This window comes from Cydia pomonella, chromosome 22 (assembly GCF_033807575.1).
Source record: "Cydia pomonella isolate Wapato2018A chromosome 22, ilCydPomo1, whole genome shotgun sequence".
Taxonomy (NCBI): Eukaryota; Metazoa; Arthropoda; class Insecta; order Lepidoptera; family Tortricidae; genus Cydia; species Cydia pomonella.
The window spans coordinates 2,990,720-3,012,316 of NC_084724.1; the positions used below are offsets into that span (position 1 = coordinate 2,990,720).

Here is a 21,597-nt window from a genome sequence, read left to right on the forward strand (position 1 = left end):
ACTCTAAGGGCCTAGTTCTTGTTTTCCAAAATAAGCATGTTAAACAAAATTAATGTACAGTTTAGCATGTTTTTTTCTGTGCCACTTCATATCTTTTCACAATAACAGTAATATTATTATTGATTGTAACTGTAACAAGGCACGAAATGCCACAGAAATATTTTTTATTCACTGTACGTTGTAGTAGTAGTAGCTTGTAGCCCATTAGCAAACGAATACTTCCTAGTACTTATTTAATATTTTTTTTATTTTCCTCCAAAATAAGCACACCACAGTCCAAGGGGGGGTTTGAGGCAGTGTGACAAGTGCGGTGCTAATTACTCCAGGATTCGCTATGACGATACATTAAAGGAAAAACGCAGGCCTTTCTATCAGGGTATCTGATTTTTAAACGTGGGACAACAGTATATTGTACATTATATAGGTTGAAATTATGATATGAACAAAATAAATCCAAAATACAAAGGCGGACTTATCGATAAGGGATCTCTCTCTGTTAACCTTTGAGTAATTAAGAAAAAAAACAAGAAGTACAAATCAAAATATACCAACACTATGCACAGAAAGCAAATTGTGGTTACCAACGTAAATAAATAAAACCTCAGGTCACCTGGTCCCTTTTTACTTTAGTATTCTCTTTTATTTAATATAGCCCGCAAATTATAAGTGTAATTTTATGATTAATTTTATTTTTACAATAAATAATTTGAAATAACTAAATAGTTTAGTGGAATACATAAAAGTAAAAGAATCATACCAAGGTAAATAAAATCTATGTAGGTGTGTCGCAATGCGTCATTTTTTATCGATACTGAATCGTTGCATTGCATCACTAGCGACCGCCGCTCCGCTACATTGCTTGCGCGAAACGAATTTCGGCGTATTCTTCAACTAGCTACCACGAAAGTACGTGGTGCGTGCGGAGCAAAAAGATTTATAGTGTTAAGTAATTTAATAGTTCACATTCAACAAAATGAGGGAAATCGTGCACATTCAAGCTGGACAGTGCGGCAATCAGATCGGCGCTAAGGTAAATAGTTAACACTTATTCTTTTGTTACGATTAACGGATAATAGTCGGTTCGGATTTCGAACCTCCGGCCGGCATTTTGTGACCGGTACGTGAAATTGGCCACAAGAGAGAATGACATCATTCTTGTCGACTGCTGGGGCGCTAATTATGTCGTAATTGTTGAGAAAATAATATTAAATGATTTCTTTCGTACGAGTGGGTGTGGCCGTTTAATGCACGAGTAACAGTAATAATTTCTTTCATAATTATATCTTGAAGCCGTTTGATGGCTATAAATGCCACGTTTTGAGCACTTTGGAATTCTACTTTGCGTGCGGATTTGTTAATCTTACCACACCTCTATCGATTGGGACCATCGGTCACAAAGTAGCGGTTACTAGGCCTTCCACGTGTCTCGCTTCGCCATTCTGATTCACTGATCAATTTCTGAGAATTTGCGCTTACGTGACCGGCCGGCTTTTCTGTACCTATCTTATCAAAAGTGCATGTGTCAAAAGTTTGTTTTGCGTACATCTAAAGCTCTTTATCTTGATAGTGCATGAATTTGTAATCGCGCACTAAAGATAACTTTCAATAATTTATTGCTCCGTAATATTTAAATTTGGATCGTATCTTAAGTCCTTAATCCCCGATTCCCGCCACGAAAAATCCGTTAAAAGGGCACGCGCTTGTTATGAACCCCACTCAAGGTTATTTAGGCGTCCCGTAGATAAGGGACGACCAATCACAGGCCGCCGTTCGTAACGTTCGAATTTTAATTGTACTTAGAGAAAAAACCGTTACAACAGATGCGGTAGGCATGGTGTTCAATTTCAATTATTATTCTTTATTCCTAGAATTACGATGTTTTTATTGTATTGTTTAGTAGGTATTTTATTTTAAAGTTTATCTAGGTAGTCGCTAGTTGTCAGTTAGGTCCAGAGTCTGAGCTCTTGAGAAGAGCTGACTGCAGTAGATATCACCAGTATTAGGAAGCTCAAAGCCGCAAATGTTGTTTTCAGTAGTGTAAGAACTCTCAAGGGTTATTTTTATGGGTGATTTGAAAGAGCTGCAAATTGTACCCCTCGCGAGCCGCAGTTTACCGACCCCTGAGTTTTACTTGAATATAACTACTTTTTTGTCATAACTGTCACAAGGTATTTATTTTTATCTAATTATCCGTAATACGTACCGAACGCTGCTACAAGAAATTGTAAAACGTCAAAAATGTTGCCTTTTTTAATTTTTTTATTCATACCTGTGTGTGTATTCACCTACATATACTAACAGTACGTTTATACCTACAAGTCTTCACTTATCCTTGACACATCAATGATTGGTGCAGACAATTTAAGCAATTTAAGCTTGCCAAGTGCCGCATCAATTTTAGCGAAAAAATACCAATTAACGATATTTGCATAATTCCGTAGTTAAAATGAGGAAGAGCTAACGAACTAAATTCTCGTGCAGAGGTCGATGAACTTCCGCGTGTTAAAATAGCGCGGAAACAGTTTACGACAAACAAAGGTTCCATTTTATGGGTGCAATGGCCAAAATAGCGATAGTTAAAATACTAGGCGCTGGCGTAACAGTACTTTGAAATTTTGTTGAGACAGGCTTTTAAAAAGTATAAAAGCCTCTGTTGTTAGGAGCAGCACGTTGAAGTACCTACTTGATAGATAATGTAGATATGATATCATTCTGTGAACAAAACTTTTGTTTACTATACTATTTAACGATACCTTCTCCAAAGTGTAATATAACAGGCGACGTTCCAATCGCCTTTAGCTTGTATTTCCTAGGATACAATAGAAAAGGAAAGCCACATGGTTTTAGGTAGTTCATCAAGTTAATTACTTGTCCATAGAAGGGTTATCTGGATACGGAAAATCCGACCATGTGTTACAAAACAGGTCACATTTTAGACTGGATTAATACATTTTTTTAGATTATTGTTATTACTAAACAACGCATGGTAAGAAACATGATCATAAATACATATTATAAGCCAGTTATATTTCAATTAAATTATACAGTGTCGCAAATTTACAATACTTAGTCAGTTTTATGATTCATGCTATATCGTTTTGAATCCTATTTTACATGACCAATGTCAGGCACATTACAACACCATTGGTACAAGCTAGCAAATATTGTAATATACCTATTAGTAACTGCTAGGTAGGTAATATCAGTTCTACACTTAACTTGTAGTTGCTTCGTCGTTATCTCTCTCCCTGTTAGGAATATCCACAATAAAATTAGATTTTGCAAGGGCTCTAGGAATATCCACAATAAAATTAGATTTTGCAAGGGCTCTACACGTGCCAAATATCATCAAATGCTATTTAGGAGAAAGGAGTTTAACTGTGAAAAGGAAATTCCAATTTATTCTTACTATGTAATATCTATTATAATTTTAGAAGTAACTGTCTTAACTGACTGCGCTAAATCTATCAGATTAAATTTATTATAGGTAATTAGTATGGAAATAGAGTACCTACCGTTGAAGGAAAAATTTTCACGGAAACGATCATTGTACGTAGACAAAGTTGTGGGCAGTAGTTAAATAGAATATGTATTTAGTAAGCACTTATAGGCCGTGCCTTCACTTGTATTTTCATGTTAATAAAGGTTAGATTTGACAAATCAGCGAGTCATCGTGGATGTCACGAACTATACAGTACGTTAGTCACGTTCCTACCTTAGGCAGTAACACCTACACGTACCAAATCTAGTTTAATCTCCGCCTTAATTGGATAAAAGTATCGCCAATTAGTGTGCTCGACTGGAAAACAATGAGCTAGTCAACTAGAGAAAAGTTTTACAATGAATGAGTTGACCAGGCAGTAAAATGTGGCTTTACTTGCTAACTTCGTGTCGAGAAACTTGTTAGAGAAAGCTTTCCATGCAGGGACTTGACTTTCTTGTGTACCTAGGTACTGAAAGCGTATATGTAGGCGCTGACAGTACTTTTAGGTACTGGGTACAATAAAAACAATTTATGTGATTAAAATAAATAAAATATCAATATTTGTTTATACCAGAGGTCTCGAACTTTTTTTAGGGCCATATTGCACCTCCGAAACTTTCGCGCGGGTCTCCGGTTTTTGCGCCGGGGGGGGGGGGGGGGGGGGGACAAGTTGCTCCTGTTAGGAAAAGTACTCTCAATGCTGGAGCCTAGGATCCGTTTGGCAACCTCACGCGGGCTGGACCGTGGGCTGTCGCGTTGGATGTCCCCTGGTTTATACAATACAATTTTACCATTAAAAATTGCTTGCTAGTACATTACATGTTACAAAATTCTCAACTAGGAAAATGCCTATTATTCTCGATACCTAACTTACTAAACTCATATCGCGACTTACACAAATTTGTTTGTCAGCTGTAAAATTTACAATCTTTGGTGACATTGCCGTCCGAATTATGAACCAATCGTACATAATACAAGTAAAATACTTAATATTCTAAGTGCTTGTCTGCCTGCCTGTAATAGATTGGCAGGCAGACTGCAAAGTTTTACCATTAAATTAGCTGGAATAACAGTCACTTTTTATTAAAATGAGTGTTAGCAAAAGGCATAAAACTTGACTATCGTCCAACTCTCCTGACAAACTACAATATCCCGGAAAAAGTATTTTTTCCAGCACATTGGCGTGTTGCCAGATCGATATCACATGTTTGCCTTAAGAATCCGTGTATTTTTAGTAAATACTTCTCTAACATGTGTGATATTTGAGTTAAATCAACAGGAAGTCGTTAGATCACAATAACCCGTTAATCTTGGCAATATTTTATTTAAAAGACTATCTAATTCGAAGCAATGTATGCATTAAATTCTCCCTAAGTAGGCGCCTTCTATTCTTTCATGCCTAATTTGTTAGATGTATCATCAATGTCGTCATACAATTTGGTATATTGAATGAACAATGGGACCTATTTGTTTTGCGCTTGCATTCCATTCACGACGAAACAAATCATTCCTCACTATCTGATCGATCATACTCTTTATTAATAATGCTGATCTTATCACAAGAAGCACTCGCGCTCACGGTCGAGTAGAAAGGCGAGAGATAACATCTGCGCGCAATTTCATGTTAATGTGAGAGTATTGTACAGTGCAGTATGGAGAGTTATGCTTATTTCGTCCCACTGAGCGGAGCCGGCGCCGCGACCCGGCGCCCTCTGATGTACAGCTTGACAGACTGACAAGGCGAAGCTCCCAAATAAGAAACTTGTCCCGCGCTCTCCGCTTATATGGTGCCGTTACATAAAGCCACGAAAGTGGGCGGTCATCTCGCTTATGGCCAGTTTTTTGCAGCAATTTGCGCAACTACTGATTCATACCGTTTACATTCAGCCTTATATGGCTAATGTAATGCATCTGTAGGATCGATAATGTTACGCAAAGTATTACGCCCTCGGAAATATGCTAATGGCGACAGGCTATTCGTTTGTTTCGAGCGTAGTTGCCTAGGCGACCGGTGACTCATCCGAGCCCACACGCACCGTACCAGTCTGTGGTACTCTCTAATTTATGAGAATCAAAACACGTTGTTTTTGACACACGGAACCTTTTCTAATCTTCTGTTTTTTTTTTGTTACAGTTCTGGGAGATCATCTCAGACGAGCACGGCATCGACCCCACTGGCGCCTATCATGGCGACTCGGACCTGCAGTTGGAACGCATCAACGTTTACTACAATGAGGCCTCTGGCGGCAAGTACGTGCCTCGCGCCATCCTGGTGGACTTGGAGCCCGGCACCATGGACTCTGTCCGCTCTGGACCTTTCGGACAAATCTTCCGCCCCGACAACTTCGTGTTCGGACAGTCTGGCGCCGGCAACAACTGGGCTAAGGGTCACTACACTGAGGGCGCCGAGCTTGTAGATTCAGTCCTAGACGTCGTACGAAAAGAATCAGAATCCTGCGACTGCCTCCAAGGCTTCCAGCTCACACACTCGCTCGGCGGCGGCACTGGATCCGGTATGGGCACACTCCTCATCTCAAAAATCAGAGAAGAGTACCCCGACAGAATAATGAACACATATTCAGTTGTACCTTCGCCTAAGGTGTCAGATACAGTAGTAGAACCTTACAACGCCACACTTTCAGTCCATCAGCTAGTCGAAAACACAGACGAGACCTACTGCATCGACAACGAGGCTCTCTACGACATCTGCTTCCGCACGCTCAAACTGTCCACCCCCACGTACGGCGACCTCAACCATCTCGTGTCGCTCACCATGTCCGGCGTCACCACGTGTCTGCGGTTCCCCGGTCAACTGAACGCCGACCTTCGCAAACTGGCCGTGAACATGGTACCCTTCCCACGTCTGCACTTCTTCATGCCCGGGTTCGCGCCGCTCACGTCCCGCGGCAGCCAGCAGTACCGCGCGCTGACCGTGCCCGAGCTGACGCAGCAGATGTTCGACGCCAAGAACATGATGGCGGCGTGCGACCCGCGCCACGGCCGCTACCTCACCGTGGCCGCCATCTTCCGCGGTCGCATGTCCATGAAGGAAGTCGACGAGCAGATGCTCAACATCCAGAACAAGAACTCGTCCTACTTCGTGGAATGGATCCCCAACAACGTGAAGACCGCTGTGTGCGACATCCCGCCCCGCGGTCTCAAGATGGCCGCCACCTTCATCGGCAACTCCACCGCCATCCAGGAGCTGTTCAAGCGCATCTCCGAGCAGTTCACGGCTATGTTCAGGCGCAAGGCTTTCTTGCATTGGTACACCGGCGAGGGCATGGACGAGATGGAGTTCACCGAGGCTGAGAGCAACATGAACGACCTGGTGTCAGAGTACCAGCAGTACCAGGAGGCCACCGCCGACGAGGACGCCGAGTTCGACGAGGAGCAGGAGCAGGAGATCGAGGACAACTAAGCGTTCTCCCCTCCCTTTGTCCCTCTACTCACACTACTACCCCAGTCCCGTCTCCCGCGAACCGCGTCGCGTGATGACTGCATTTTTTTGCTTCGTTAGTATTTTTACAGAGTACTTTTTTACAATATTTTTGACAATTAGTTCCCCACCTCTAGGGAGTACACATTGATGTTGCAATGCATGAATAGCGGTTACATTCCCGGTTGTTTTCCTTGCCGAAGGGCGGCTCTCTCTAATGTTTATTACCGAATAAACAGTTTCCGAAATGACGTGGCCCCTTCCCGAACATCGTATGGTGCTGAATACGCGACACGAAAGGAAAAGATCTTTTTGATAAGGCTGAAACTTGAGTTTTTAATACCTAAGTTAAATATTAATTCTTTGTTTTGTAACCAGTGTGATTTTTATTAGCTTTTTTGACTAAAAAGCTAATTGTCGTACAATTTTTCGAAGTCGATCAAATTTTTAATTATATTCCAGCTGGTGAATAATAAAATACATTGAATTTATTTATATGGTTTTATTTGAACTAGATAGGTGCAAAGCAGAAAGTCTTCAACAATCTTAAATTCAAAACTTACGTTCGTAGATTCAAACAGTCAACAAAATCGAAGACTACAACCTTATTTCTTATTTATATTTTTCTTATGTCACAGTTGCAATAATGTATATTCAGAGACCCTTTCATGGTTTAGTGATTAATTCAAATTTGTTGACTAGCTGAATTGATGATCAAACTAACTTCTTGAAGCGAAGTTCGATCGATATTATATGAGTCGCTTCATTTAAAGATATAATTTTATATTAACCATGTAGTTTCCCTATTGTACAGATAGCATATAGCAGGGACAAAATCATATTTCTCAAGCTTGATAACCATCGATTTGTTTTTTTCCTTCGCTGTTGATAACTGATATACTTCCGCTTGATATGAATGATACCTGTTACATGTAGATAAGTGCTAGCACTAGTGCACTATTGATGTCTTGACATTTCCAAGATATTTGGCGCCACGCCAGCCAATATGAATCCCTAATTATATATTTAAAAGTTAAAAGAATGTGCCAAGTAAAATCTAGGGGTACCTAAGTAAAACTGCTCCGACCGTCTGGTATGCATATTGAATGCATTTGCATGTAGCACCGGATCCCACACTTCCTTGGCTAGTAACGGAACTGTGACAGGCCATGTATCACGTAACTGGAACAATAGCTAGCCGGCTCGCATTGATAGCTCACTTTCTTAATTGAGAATTAACCGTTAATCATTATCTAGGTACCTTTAGAAACGGACTACATCAATATTCATTATCTTACATTATACCGTGTTTTTGCCTAAATTAACGTTTTCGATACTACTACTGGCTCCAATTCGGTGATACAACCAAATGATTGTATAGTCATTCGCATTTTTAAAACAATATCGATGTGGCTTGCTCTTGTTCATTTTGTTTTTATATCATAAAAATATGCAAACATAGACTACATTGGCTAATCAATTGGGTAGGCATATAGATAATGCTTGATTGATACAATATCATTTGAGTTGATTACCTACTACTTACTACCACCTACCTATTCCTTGGAGCAAGTATGTACAAAAATTTACCTAGGTCAAGGAGTCCCAATCTTTTTTATTCTTTGACTCTCTTATAATTTTGTAAGGAAGCATAAAACTCATACAAGGTTCTGACTAGGCTGGGAATTAGATTTTCAACTTGGTTCAGTGATATTTTCAACAACGTAGGTAAGTAAGTACTTTATTGCACTAATAATAAAGCAATTTACATGTAAAACTACAAAGGTAGGTAGGTGTAGGTATTTATATTTAGCTAGATAGATAGATTTCATATTAAAGCTATAAAAAATGTATTACTCTGAAATCCTTAAGTCTAGAAGATATTATATTTAAGTTAGAAATAGGCGCGTATACCTACCTACTCATCGCATCGGTGTGATTCACCCAACTTATTCATCCTCCCACCCAATTATGGTAAAGCCGTCCGCCTCCAAAACTAAACAGGTCGGCTGTGTTGATTCACAAATATATTATTTATTTAATAAATTGTCACGTAGGAATATCTGCGTGCATATAGGTGGTATGGGGATACTAAAATCAATACGAAGACGTATGGAAGAAGTGCTGTTTTCTACCGGCCGTGTCGTACGCGTATCAGAAATTTAATTGTAATTATTAGTTGGCCTAAACGCGCTCAGTTATTTCTAAATTATCGCCAATACCGAACTGACATACTTTTATATGATCAGAAACCATTTCTACAGTTTCATCTGTTAATCGCCCGGCGTCTTTAAGAATTTTAACTAATTCGCTCATTGTGAAAAGCGAGTGTGCAGTGACGCTATTTCTTTTAAGCACAGCAGTGCCACCTTGTTCGCGGTCGAGAACTACGACGGCGTCGGTGACGCATAAGCCTTCGTCGCGTAGCGTGCTTACTGTTTCTAGCAAACTGCCGCCAGATGTCACTACGTCCTCTATAACGAGACATTTTTGTTTCGGTTGGAAGATCCCTTCGAGGATTTTCTTGGTGGCGTAGAGTTTGGTTTCCTTTCTTTTCATAATCATGGGTGTTCCGGTGTTGACGCTCATGACGGCGGCGATCGGGAGGGCGGCGTATGGCACCCCGCATAGGATGTCGTGCTTTATTTCGGCTGCTAATTTTTGGAGATGCACCGCTACCGCCATCTGTGTAGAAATAGAAAAGTTAAGTACTAATGTTATATTGTGCATTTTCAAAAAGATGTCGCTAAGTATAAAAATACAAACTGGTGAAAATAAATATCTGAAAGGAATCCATTGTTAAGGATGGTATTTCATATTTTGCTTAATGAGAGAGTGAGACGGAATACACATTGGACAAAGAAATTTGACGAGTGGAATACCATCCTTATCTAAGTTTATCTACTTACTCATCAAGTAGATATAAAATTTGAATTACCGGCTTTATGAACATATTTTACTGATCTTAGACATGACCTTTTGACACAATTCTAGATAAAACGAATTGTTTTTATAAGATATATTATATATATAGTGCAATTGATTTGTACCTCGGTATATCGGCATAGATATAAATATAAATTTTACGAAAGTAACGTAACGTTACTTACCTACTACGATAACGTAATTTCCGGGCACAACTTTGAAATTTGTGCCTACCTAATAACCTAATAAGTACTTATAATGGAAAAATTGTTATCACCCCATTGCATTTGTTTTAAGAACTAGCTTTAAGAAATTTAAGAATATATCTTGCTATACCCTGTCAGGGTCCATGTGATACTTAAATCTTTGTAACAACAAATGTACCATGGTTTGCAATAAAGGAAATAAGAAAATTTTAATAGGTGGAGATAGAGATTGTCAGACTTTACTCCGTAGCCCGTATATTAATTTGTCTCTGGTGGGTCTGGTAGGGTAACCTACATAAACTATAACCTACACAGTTGACCAGTTGACACATTATACACAAATTATATACATCGATTGACTTTGTTTCCGGCCTTGAGATTCAAGGCAGCAAGTAGGTCAAATAAGCCCTTTCGGTAAAACTGAGTTATTTATACCTATTAATGAAATATCGTGTCGATGTTTTAAGTTAAAGTACCTGGGCGACCGAGCTTTGCTCGGTTACAACTATTTATTGTAATATGGTGGTGTATAGGTGATAATCTTAACTACATTTTTTTACTAAATTAAACTTATATAAAATAATAAAAATCAAAAAATTATATATAAACTTGAACATATAAAAAAAAACAAAAGTTAGTCATCGGGCGAGATTCGAACCCGTAACACTCGTTTAGCAGTCCGCGTCTTAACCCGTTGGACCAGACAGACAGTGGCCAGCAACACGAAATTAGCGACCATATTCTGCGTCGAAAGAAAAACGCATGAAAACTCGAAAACACGCGTTTTCCCAAACATAAGACTAATCTAGATAGATTCTATACCCCCAAAAACCCCCATATACTAAATTTCAGCGAAATCGTTAGAGCCGTTTCCGAGATCACAGAAATATATATATTTATATATATACAAGAATTGCTCGTTTAAAGGTATAAGATTATTTTTAATTTGAGCATGGTCTGCGTCGCCAAGGTGATGTATATAGGGATGATTTTTCACCCCTAAGATAGATTTCCCGAGGTGATATAACTCATAGGCGCCTCTCTATTGAGAACATGATCGTTATGGTGGGTATTCGCTGTTATCGAGTGAAGTTTCCGTAGCTCAGTTGGCAGAGTGATGGGCTATTAGTGATCCTGAGTTCGAGTCCCGCCAACGACAGTGCATTTTAACACTTTTCATTTATTAAGTTTCATGAGGTGAGTTTAGAATATAGGTCATACAGTACAACTTTTACTATTACTAGGAATTTTATTCGGAAATACCATATCTTAGCTCAAAGGTTCTTTAAGTGTGGTACTCTAACCCCAAGGGGTACGCCAGTAATCCTAAGGGTTTTTTTCGTCAAGCAGTTTTGAGTAGAAGATTGATTAGGGGTATACTTGGGGTAAAAAGTTTGAGAAACCCTGCCATAGTTTAATAGCTCCACACGAAAGGAATTCGTAAAACTTTTAACAAATTATTTCGGCTGGAAGTTATCATTTTGTCGTCTGCATTCGATAAGAATAGACGGCGGGAAACGCACAAATTCTTACACAAAACCAACTAACCAATCCACCTTGTAAATTCGAATTCATTTTGATTTTGAAACTTAATCCTTTATAATAAAGTCCAGTTGTTAATATTCTACAATCATACGACCGTAAAATGTAATTTGTTTGCGGTTAACTTATTTTATTTCGAACGCATCTTGGCATTGCTATTTTAGAACGCAGCTTTTTTTTAAACAACAGAGAGTGGCTGAAAGTGGCTGAAATGTTGTGGCGAACGAAACTTTTGTGTCAGTTGGCCATTCGGAATTTAACTAATGGTCTGTATGGGGATTTTAAGCAAGATTAATTGCCGTCATTTTAAATTGTCGTTTCTATTTTATCTATTTTTTTGTTTCTATTTGTTTGTTGTCTGTGAAGATGCAGAAACTTCTTTTGTATTTTAACATAGGTAATTAGTGTTTGTAAAACTTTGTACTTAATAGGTACCTACCTACTAATTAGTAGATACAGCGAGGAAATTCTGCTATCTTGCATCTACGGCACCGTGCCGAAGGGGACAGTTTTTAGTATTTTTTTAGACTAATATATATCCCTTTCTCTCTTTCTCTTCTTTGTCAGGGGCTATGTAAGGCTCTACAGCCTAAATATCACTGCGACCATTCCTGATCTATTGTGATCGCCACCTACTACAGCTCTCGATCCAAGTATATAGACCCATTTTGTCTTATAGAATAGCTAATATAGAAATAAATTATGCAATTTATAGAGGTTAGAAAAGTATACTAGTGCCTCATAGTGACGGTTAGTTGGTAAAGGATGAGCTTTGTTACGTAAGTAGGTACCGTATGAGTCTGTAAATAGTGAAAATACCCAAACGTTCGGCTTTCACATAAACCGATAAACAGGCAAAAACCTAATAAAATCACTAATTTAGAACTAGACGATAATTTACTACTATTTGTGTATTTTGGCAATGTTTCTGCTATAACACCTAGTTTACTTTATCGACTTTTGCTCCCGGATATGGGGAGTTTTAGGAAGACATGACGGCTTTCGCGATTAATTTCTAGTAAAACTGGTGTAAGTTGACCTCTCGTCAGAATTTTAATAATAAGGACTCTGGAAAATGTATAGTTATTTTGAGACGAATTTGAAGTGTCATACTATGAACTACATGAAGAATTTATTGTTTAGTTACTGCATATTTTATCATTAACATCAAATGAGACGATTGCTTATATTTTTAATTTCCACATCGGACTCGATTCGAATTTGTGACCTTTTGGAACATATTAAGAATATTAAGTTTTGCATAAATCGCGAGGAGCTAGCGGTGGCGGCTTCCTCGCACAACGTACAGTCAGCATCAAAAGTAGCGGATCAAATAACGCTTCATAAGTATCTACCGTTCTGTAACAGCTTAACAAAAAGTCATGTCTTTAATATAGAACAACTAAGACTGTAAAAGATATATTTTTGAACGCGAATTTTTGAAAATTATTTACATTTGGAAAAGTTATACGGAATATCAGATACTTTTGGCGCTTTGTTTCATCCGCTACTCTTGATGCTGACTGTACCTATCAGTTAATCAGGCCGATTTATTTTTTAGGGTTCCGTAGTCAACTCAACTAGGAACCCTTATAGTTTCGCCATGTCCGTCTGTCTGTCCGAGGCTTTGCTCCGAGATCGTTAGTGCTAGAAAACTGAAATTTGGTATGGATATATAAACCAATAAGGCCGACAAAGTCGTACAATAAAATCTAAAATTTTTTTTAGGGTAAGTACTTCACCTACACGTAAAGTGGGGGTGAATTTTTTTTTACTTCAACCTTACAGTGTGGGATATCGTTGGAAAGGTCTTTCAAAACTAATAGGGGTCTTCAACAAACATTTTTTGATAAAGTTAATATATTCGGAGATAATCGTTCCGAAAGAAAAAAAATGTGTCCCCCCCCTCTAACCTTTGAACTATAGGTCAAAAAATATGAAAAAAATCGTGGAAGTATAGCTTAAGAAAGACATTACATGAAAACTATAGCGGTCGTGATCAGTTTAGCTGTTTTTGAGTTATCGCAAAAAGTTTCCCCTTCATAGTAAAAAGACGTACATCCATTGGTTAACAATCTACTATACTTTAAGCTCCAGTTTAGCTTATTGTGACGGAAGAATAAATACGGAACTCCTTCTCTGAGCATGGCCCGACATGCTCTTGGCCATCCCTTCTTTACGTGTAGGGGAGGTACCCTAAAAAAATATTTTTTTAGATTTTATTGTACGACTTTGTCGGCTTTACTGATTTATATATCATAACGACCACGTTGCAAAGCCTCGGACAGATAGACAGACAGACGGACATGGCAAAACTATGAGGGTTCCTAGTTGACTACGGAACCCTAAAAAACTGCATACGGCTGAAGGCCAAAAACATCCAAACAAGTCGCGCTTTCAAGCGATGCCAAAGGTTGAGTAGCAAGAGAATCAAGATCATATTGATATTGTCCAGGCTATGCTCTCCTGCAGCTTGGCCTTGCATGGAAATGCTCCTCGATTGGACTGCCGGTGCCTTAGCTTTCGGCCTCGCTTACTCTGCGAGTTCGATTCACGGTAAGACACGGTGATGGTCGAAGTAGACAGGGTCCCCCGGCCCTCCTTGGCCTCGATCGATGTCTGAGAGAATAGAACGAGGGCAAGCGAATGATGAGTTACCATAATGGTAGGGTGTGTCACGATGACCCCCAGGTCGCAGTAGATGGAGTCCCCCGGCCGTCTCTGGCCTCGGTCGATGTCTGAGAAAAGGATCAGGGCGAGCGAATGATGAGGAGTTACCACAATGGTAGGATGTGTCACGATGATTGTCAGGTCGAAGTAGATGTGTGTCCGCCGGCCTTGGCCTCGAAGTCTGGAGAAGATATGGGAATAGGACGAGGGCAAGTGAATGATGAAGAGTTACCATAATGGTAGGGTGTGGCATGATGACCTTCAGGTCGAAGTAGATAGGCGTCCCCCGTCCCCCGGCCCTCCTTGGCCTCGATCGATGTCTGAGAGAATAGGACAAGGGCAAGCGAATGAAGATAAGTTACCATAATCGTGGGGTGAGACACGATGACCCTCAGATCGAAGTATATGGGCGTCCGCCGGCCCTGCTTGGCCTCGATGTCGCCCAATCGGACTGCGCCGGCGTCGAAGAGTTCCACTGCGAGCTGCTCACGAGACCACATCTGGAAAACAGATAATGATGGAGCATTTAGGTACCCGTATTGCCTAAGACCAGTCCAGCTGTATCAAAATATATTTATTGAATGAACGGGTCTACCTCGATATAATTTCATAATTAGGGTTCCATACCAAAAAGGTACAAATCCGTCCTATCCGTCCGTCCGTCTGTCACATTGCTAAATATCTCGAGAAGTACTTAAGCTATCGATGTGAAATTTGGAATAGTAATGAATAACGCTAACCCAAACATGTGAATTTTTTTATTTTATTTGTATTAATTATGGAAAATTCCCAATATAATGAGGGGCAAAATTTCAAAGTCTAGTTACTAGGACAAGTGTGGTATCATTTGAAAGAGCTCAAATTGAACATTACAAAACATTTTTTTTTAATTTTTTTTTCATAGTGAAAAAAAATTACTTATGAAGGAAAATGTAAAAAAAATAGCATTCCCCCCTTATCTCCCAAGTTTACGAATGAAAAATTATGAAATTTTTACATAATAATAACATTATCATAAAGATACAGGAAAAAAAATCAGACCTCTATCTTGATAATTTTTTTTTATTAATGAGATTACACTAAAGGCACCATCTTTCAAAAAATATTGAAATCGGTTCACATAATAAAGAATTTATCCCTGAAAAACCAACATACATACAGATCGCACAAATTAGTTAGCCAATTCGCCCATAGATGGCGCTGTACACAATTATACTAATAGTATACTTCTAGTCAAAATCAAAAGTCTTTCATGAGAAAATTGAAAGTTTGTACAGAACCCTCGATGCGCGTGGTAAACGAACCGCACTTGACCGGTTTTTTTTACCTTAAATTGGATGTTTCATCTGGGTTGTGCACCAGCCTAGGTTGCACTGGTCACGGAAAGTCTTTCCGATACTTAAAATGAAATTACATTGAAGTGGACCCGTTCATATCAATAAAATAAATATGTGTATCAATATGTTCGTTATTTTTTCGGTCGTAAAACACGAAATAAAACAAGAATAAGACCTGTTCTGATATGGTCGATGGCTTAGTGAGACAGCTTGATAGTGCTAGCGGATTAATACATATTAATACATTTTGATGCGCTAAGCAATTCTAGACTATTTTCTAGAATATCGGAGGCCCCGGTCCAACCGGTCTAACATGTCATCCTTTAAGCAACTGCTTAATTTTGTTAATCGACCACTGGGTTTGTACTTTTTAGCAGCGAATTGTTTATCGTATCCTAAATTAATTTATTCAATCATGGAAATGTTTTCTACGTGTTTGTGACGTGTTTACGTGTGAGAGTGGCCCAAATTACCATGACATGAGACGATCGTGCTTAAATAAAAGATTCCATGATTGCACAATGAAAACATGAAGTGTCGTAGTCAGACAAAATCAGCCTTAACAGATTTTTATTGATCGTTAGGTTAGTTACCTACAGTTGATACAAAGATCTTTTAGTTAGAAAAATATAAAGAACAAACTGTTATCAATAAATAGATATAGGTACAGTAAATATTTTGCATCAAATAATTATCAGTTTATTACTTAACGTATAATGTCAATAAACTTTCATCCACTATGAATGTATTTGAAAGATATGCTTAGACATAAGTTTTAAAATTTATTTATTATTTTAAGGTTTTTCTATCTATATATTTATCTGTGGGCCAATTGCCTGAAATAAAGATTTTCATTCAAGTTCTGACAAGAAATATAATTGTTTTTGAAACGAGCGCTTATCGTCGATTTTTCTTTCGGCACTTTGGACAACTCACGTCATGCCACCTCAGGGTTCCTCTATACGATGGCCCAGCGTAGGCCAGTCTAAGGGACGCAGCTATGCGGTGGAATGAGTTAGCAATATCACTCGCTCCCTCTAACGCATAAATGCGTCCCTTGGACTGGCCTACGCTGGGCCATCGTGTAGAGACTGTAGAGGAGCCATCATGTCCGGGCCGGAGAGTCCGACAGTTCGTTTTCGATGACCGGGCCCGGACCGTTCTAACGTGAGTCATCCTTTATTCTGACGAACCCAAACTCAATCTAAAACCTTGACACCTATCATCAGTATCATCACCATCAGCCCAGCTTATCCCTATGTTCGCTAGATCAAGATGACCGACATGAAGTTAGCGGCAAAAGTGGCTATGCAGTTAGGTATCCAAAATGATCTGCACACACTCAGTTCTTGGCAATAAATTTATGCTTAGCTTAGTTACATCATTTTGACTATTTCACTCGCTAAGCTACTTTTGAGGGCCTACCGTGAACTTCGATAAATCAAAAATCCTTAGTGTCAGACCAAGATAATTTAGCAGCGACTTTGACAGCCCGGACAGTGCAAGTGTTATATTAAACGTCAATCTTCTAAAAAATTATGACGTTTTAACATTTGCTCAGGCTGGGCTATCAAAATCGTTGCCAACTTAGCTTGGTCTGAGTCAACTCTATCTGCATCCCTATCGCTCTTGCATGTTCAAGCGACAGAAAGGGAGATAACGTTTTGCGATTTTTCGATGCTGGTAGTAGGCCCTCTCCTCTGCTACTGGACGACTTTAGATTAGATTTTGGCACCATTATAGAAATGTGATCGATTTTATTAGGTTAGGTATTAGAAATATTATACCTACTTTCGATTCCAGCACGCACCATTACCTGCATGTTTATGAGGGCTTGCTAAAATACGAACTCATACTTACAGATTTCTAAATTAAGAAAACGTAATAAATATAAGAGCCGATAACTAATAGCCGAGCCGAATATAATAGGTAAGACCAAAGCACGTCGTCTCCGCTGGCTTGGCCACCTCGAAACGATGGGTGACGATCAGACAGTCAAGAGGGCTTACTTGGGTCGACCAACTGGACGTCGTCCTGTTGGTCATCCTATATATTGTTTGGCGGATAGAGTGGAGGCAGATCTCCATGAGCTCGACGTCAGCGAAAGCTGGTGCGAGTCCGCTCTGGACCGAGCAAAGCAGCGTGCTCTTGTGTTGGAGGCCAAGACTCATATTGGGTCATCGCGCCAGCCAAGTAAGTAAGTATAAGAGCTTCGGTGGATAGTATCATTTTGTACCATTTGGCGTTGAAACTCTAGGTCCATGGGGTCCCAGTGCGCACATGTTTTCGCAGAAATCGCGAAGTGTCTGGCTGACGTAACTGGTGACTGAAGAGCTGGCGGCTTCCTTGCACAACGTATCAGCATTGCGACAACAAGGAAATGCCGCCAGCATCCTTGGTACAATGCCTCAAGGGCCTATTTTAGATTTAAGCTAGTTATAATAATCCTCTATATATATCCATTATGTATATTGTTATTGTAAATAAAATGTTATATTACATTAAGAAACAGAAGAGATAAACAATGAGAGACTGAGAAACTCACACACACATGAGAAAAACACTTTTATCATGTAGCCACTCATCAAGGCAATATTACATTACCTACCTTCGCTTCCGTTTGCTCAGCTCATCAAAAAAATAATTGCACCACAAACAAAACGCGCGAACTTTTTCAAAATGGCCGTAACTTTTTACTTTTTAAAACCCAAACAGGACCACGGGAGAAACATACATCCAACTCGTCTGGAAGTCTCTCAATGAATCGGCAAAGTAAACAAATTAACGTCTATCGAATGTACCGGTTATATTATTGTTATCTCATAAGATGGATGGAATTCTGTATATTTATATTCATTTACATGCAATTAAATTAACTGAAGGTGAAGGTTATTCTAGTTTGTCGTTTTGTTAGGAATGCGGAATATTTACTTTAATTGTATTATTTGTTTTTACATTGGCTCATTGTCAGTGAACTAAAAAAACATATGACTCATTGAGAATGTAAGTTTTACCTGTTCAGCACTAACTCAAACTTTTTCGGTACACTGAAGGTGCTTAAGAGGAAATAAGTACCAGCTGAGCCCCTTCACAGATTTGAGAATTTTTGGTGAATATCTCCGTAGCGCTGACGGGGCGGCTCTCAAAATTAGTGTGATAGGGACAAGGACAACCGCAGCTTAGTAGTTAGGCCAAAAATCTCACAGAAATCGAGGTATCGTTCTCAACATTTTCCTCCTCCAAAACTTAACCGATCGTAATTAAATTTTGGAAACGGAATGAGAAAGAAATTATCTGTGTCTAACCGTGTTGACTTTTGCGTTTATTGCTGCCTATTTTGTATGCTAAGCGTTTGTTTACGGCGCATTTATTTTGCCGTTTTAATAACGTTGTTTGAGGAAACCAGAATAACCTAGTTCATATAAAAACAAGAATTTCAAAAAAAGCAAAACCAGAGAGGAAAATGTCGAGAACGTATGGAATATGACCACTAATATTTCCTCTGAAGCTTTGAATCATTACTTCAGACACATCATATTGTACCTACCTATCAGCGAGGGTCAACCAGACGAGATAGTAGCTTTAACAAATGTAAATAGATAATCTTAGGATTCTTAGGGCTTATATACGGCGCCAACTCGCATACATTGCTGACTATTGAGCTTATATCCAATTTAGCCGACCGATCACATACCGCAATGTAATGAAAACGAGTTCTTGCATCGTCTAAATGAGCTCTAATCTCAAGTCTCACCGCTCCTCGGGCCAGTGTTGGCCGAACGTTAATTGCAATTGACCAAACCAATACAAATTGAACTGTAAACCGTTCAATTCAATTCAATTTGTAATAGTTAATTGTCAATTGCACTAACGTTTCGGTCAACACTGCCTCGGGCAGTATTGTAAAACTGCAACGCGCATAGGCAACTAAACGGAGGTGGCGCGACGCCACAAGTCATTGACTCCGGCGCTCGCGTCCATCCTAGTTTATACTTCCAGGTGAGGTGAGACACCACGATTCTATCATATAGGGATGTATAATATACATTACATTGTATATAAGATGTGTATAGATCTCATTAGAGGGAGACCTTTCACTACCCAACCATCTTTGCACATACCAAGCTTTTGTAAATAAGCAAGCTTAGTTGTTACATACATGGAAGGAGACTATATGTACAGTGTGGACAAATAAGAAGTAAAAGTAAGTATACATTTTGTTTTTAAATTTTATTAAGTACAAAGATTATTAAGTATTGTTTTAAAAATATATCATTCAGGGTTGGCAAATACCTGCGGAATATAATGTCTGACATGTCCACTACTAACAGGCAAATGTAGCCCTTATCATCGCAATTTTCAGCATATTTTCGGCGATATCTTCGTAAATTTGTGTCGGATGGTCGGTTTTAACTGTTTAAATTTCACCAGCTTGTAGAAACGTAAACGTAAAACGTAGACACGTAATTTTAGATAGCCCCACGGAAATAAGTCAGGAGCTTCAAAATTTGGAGAATTTTGGTGCCAATCACTGCAATTAATCGAGCAAGCAACGTGTTTAAAACAACACAAACATTTGAGAAAAAATTGCTTGCTGTTAGAGGTAGACATTTGGTAGAAATTATCTTCCGTATACAATGCCAACGCTGAATAATATATTTATGGAAAAATAATCAATACATTTTGCACTTAATATAATAAAATTTAAAAACAAAGTGTATTTGTCCATCCTGTATGTATCTGGGATATTAAAAACAAGATTTACTTGGGTACGGCACGAGTACATTACATTACTTATCTACTACTTAGGTAGACCTATTATAATGTAACAAACCACTCAACAGCCATTCTCTCAGTGATATACTTTCGCGCTCCAAATCAATATTGTAGTTAGTAGAATGCCATTCTGTTCGTCTGAGTGTTTGGCGTCATAAACAAAGATTAAGATAACTTTATCTGCACGCTGAGTGATCTGCTGTTATAACTGTTTTTTTCTGTTTTGGAATTTAAACTGTATAACTTTTTTTGTGGCATTCTTTAAGTCTTTGTTTAGTGGAGTGAGATGTATGATTAATTTGAAGCGTCAAAACATTGAGATCATGCGGACAGTTTTTGATTTATGAATTTACCCCAACGCACTTTATACGAACAACCGCCACTGCGCATGACATCCCGAATTGCCTACCTAATCCACTACTCTTAATCAATTAATATCTGGGAAATCGAGCTTTGATCGGAAAACATATAAAAACTCAGAAATGCGCGTTTTCCCAGAGATAAGACCTAGCTAGATCGATTTTTCGGCCCCGAAAACCTCCATATAGAAAATTTCATTGAAATCGTTAGAGCCGTTTCCGAGATCCCCGAAATATGTATTAATTAATATACAAGAATTGCTCGTTTAAAGTCATAAGATAGATAGAATTACTCTTTGTCACACCTCAGTAGATACTTACAGCTGACAGAAAATAATTGATTAAAGGTAGACAACAGATTATCCTACTTTTGTACCAGTTTTAAATTAAAATTACAGTACCCCTAGTGTAACTTTGATCGACATCATAACGTGACGAACGCGTTTGCGTTAAGTCTCATTTTGTATAGGATTTTGAGTTTCCAAAACGTCCCGCTTGGCGCGCTCTTTCGAAATCCAATACAAAATGAGACTAAACGCAAACGCGTACGTCACGTTTGGAAATCGAATTTATTTACACTAGGGGTACTGATAGGTTGGACGAATGGTGACTGACATTTTAGTATCTGAGTTATAAAAACAAAAGCACAATTAGGTGGTCTGAGCATTTGTTTGACTTTAAGACTTCCTCCAGCTCCAGTTAACGCCGTACGCTGCATACAGCGTCACATTCACATTGCACGGAACAACACAGCACCTTTATCATCATCCTCCTAGTCTAGTTTGTCATAGCATTTTGCTACGGCTCACTTAGGGAGTCTGCATGGCGTCATGGCAACCTCACGGGCTTATCCCAAGAA

At 39.0% G+C, this 21,597-nt stretch overlaps 2 protein-coding genes across 2 annotated transcripts; one reads left to right on the forward strand and one right to left on the reverse strand.

Annotated features, from left to right (window-relative positions):
• The first annotated feature begins 871 nt into the window (after window positions 1-871).
• Window positions 872-7,414, forward strand: LOC133530040 (tubulin beta-1 chain). Its single transcript, XM_061867851.1, has 2 exons — window positions 872-1,030; window positions 5,619-7,414. The coding sequence occupies exons 1-2, from the start codon at window positions 974-976 to the stop codon at window positions 6,903-6,905; spliced, it is 1,344 nt and encodes a 447-aa protein (XP_061723835.1). The 5' UTR covers window positions 872-973; the 3' UTR covers window positions 6,906-7,414.
• LOC133530041 (uridine 5'-monophosphate synthase-like) lies at window positions 7,411-19,370 on the reverse strand. Its single transcript, XM_061867852.1, has 3 exons — window positions 18,212-19,370; window positions 14,629-14,766; window positions 7,411-9,608 (listed from the first exon to the last, which is right to left on the reverse strand). The coding sequence occupies exons 2-3, from the start codon at window positions 14,764-14,766 to the stop codon at window positions 9,108-9,110; spliced, it is 639 nt and encodes a 212-aa protein (XP_061723836.1). The 5' UTR covers window positions 18,212-19,370; the 3' UTR covers window positions 7,411-9,107.
• Window positions 19,371-21,597: the final 2,227 nt, after the last annotated feature.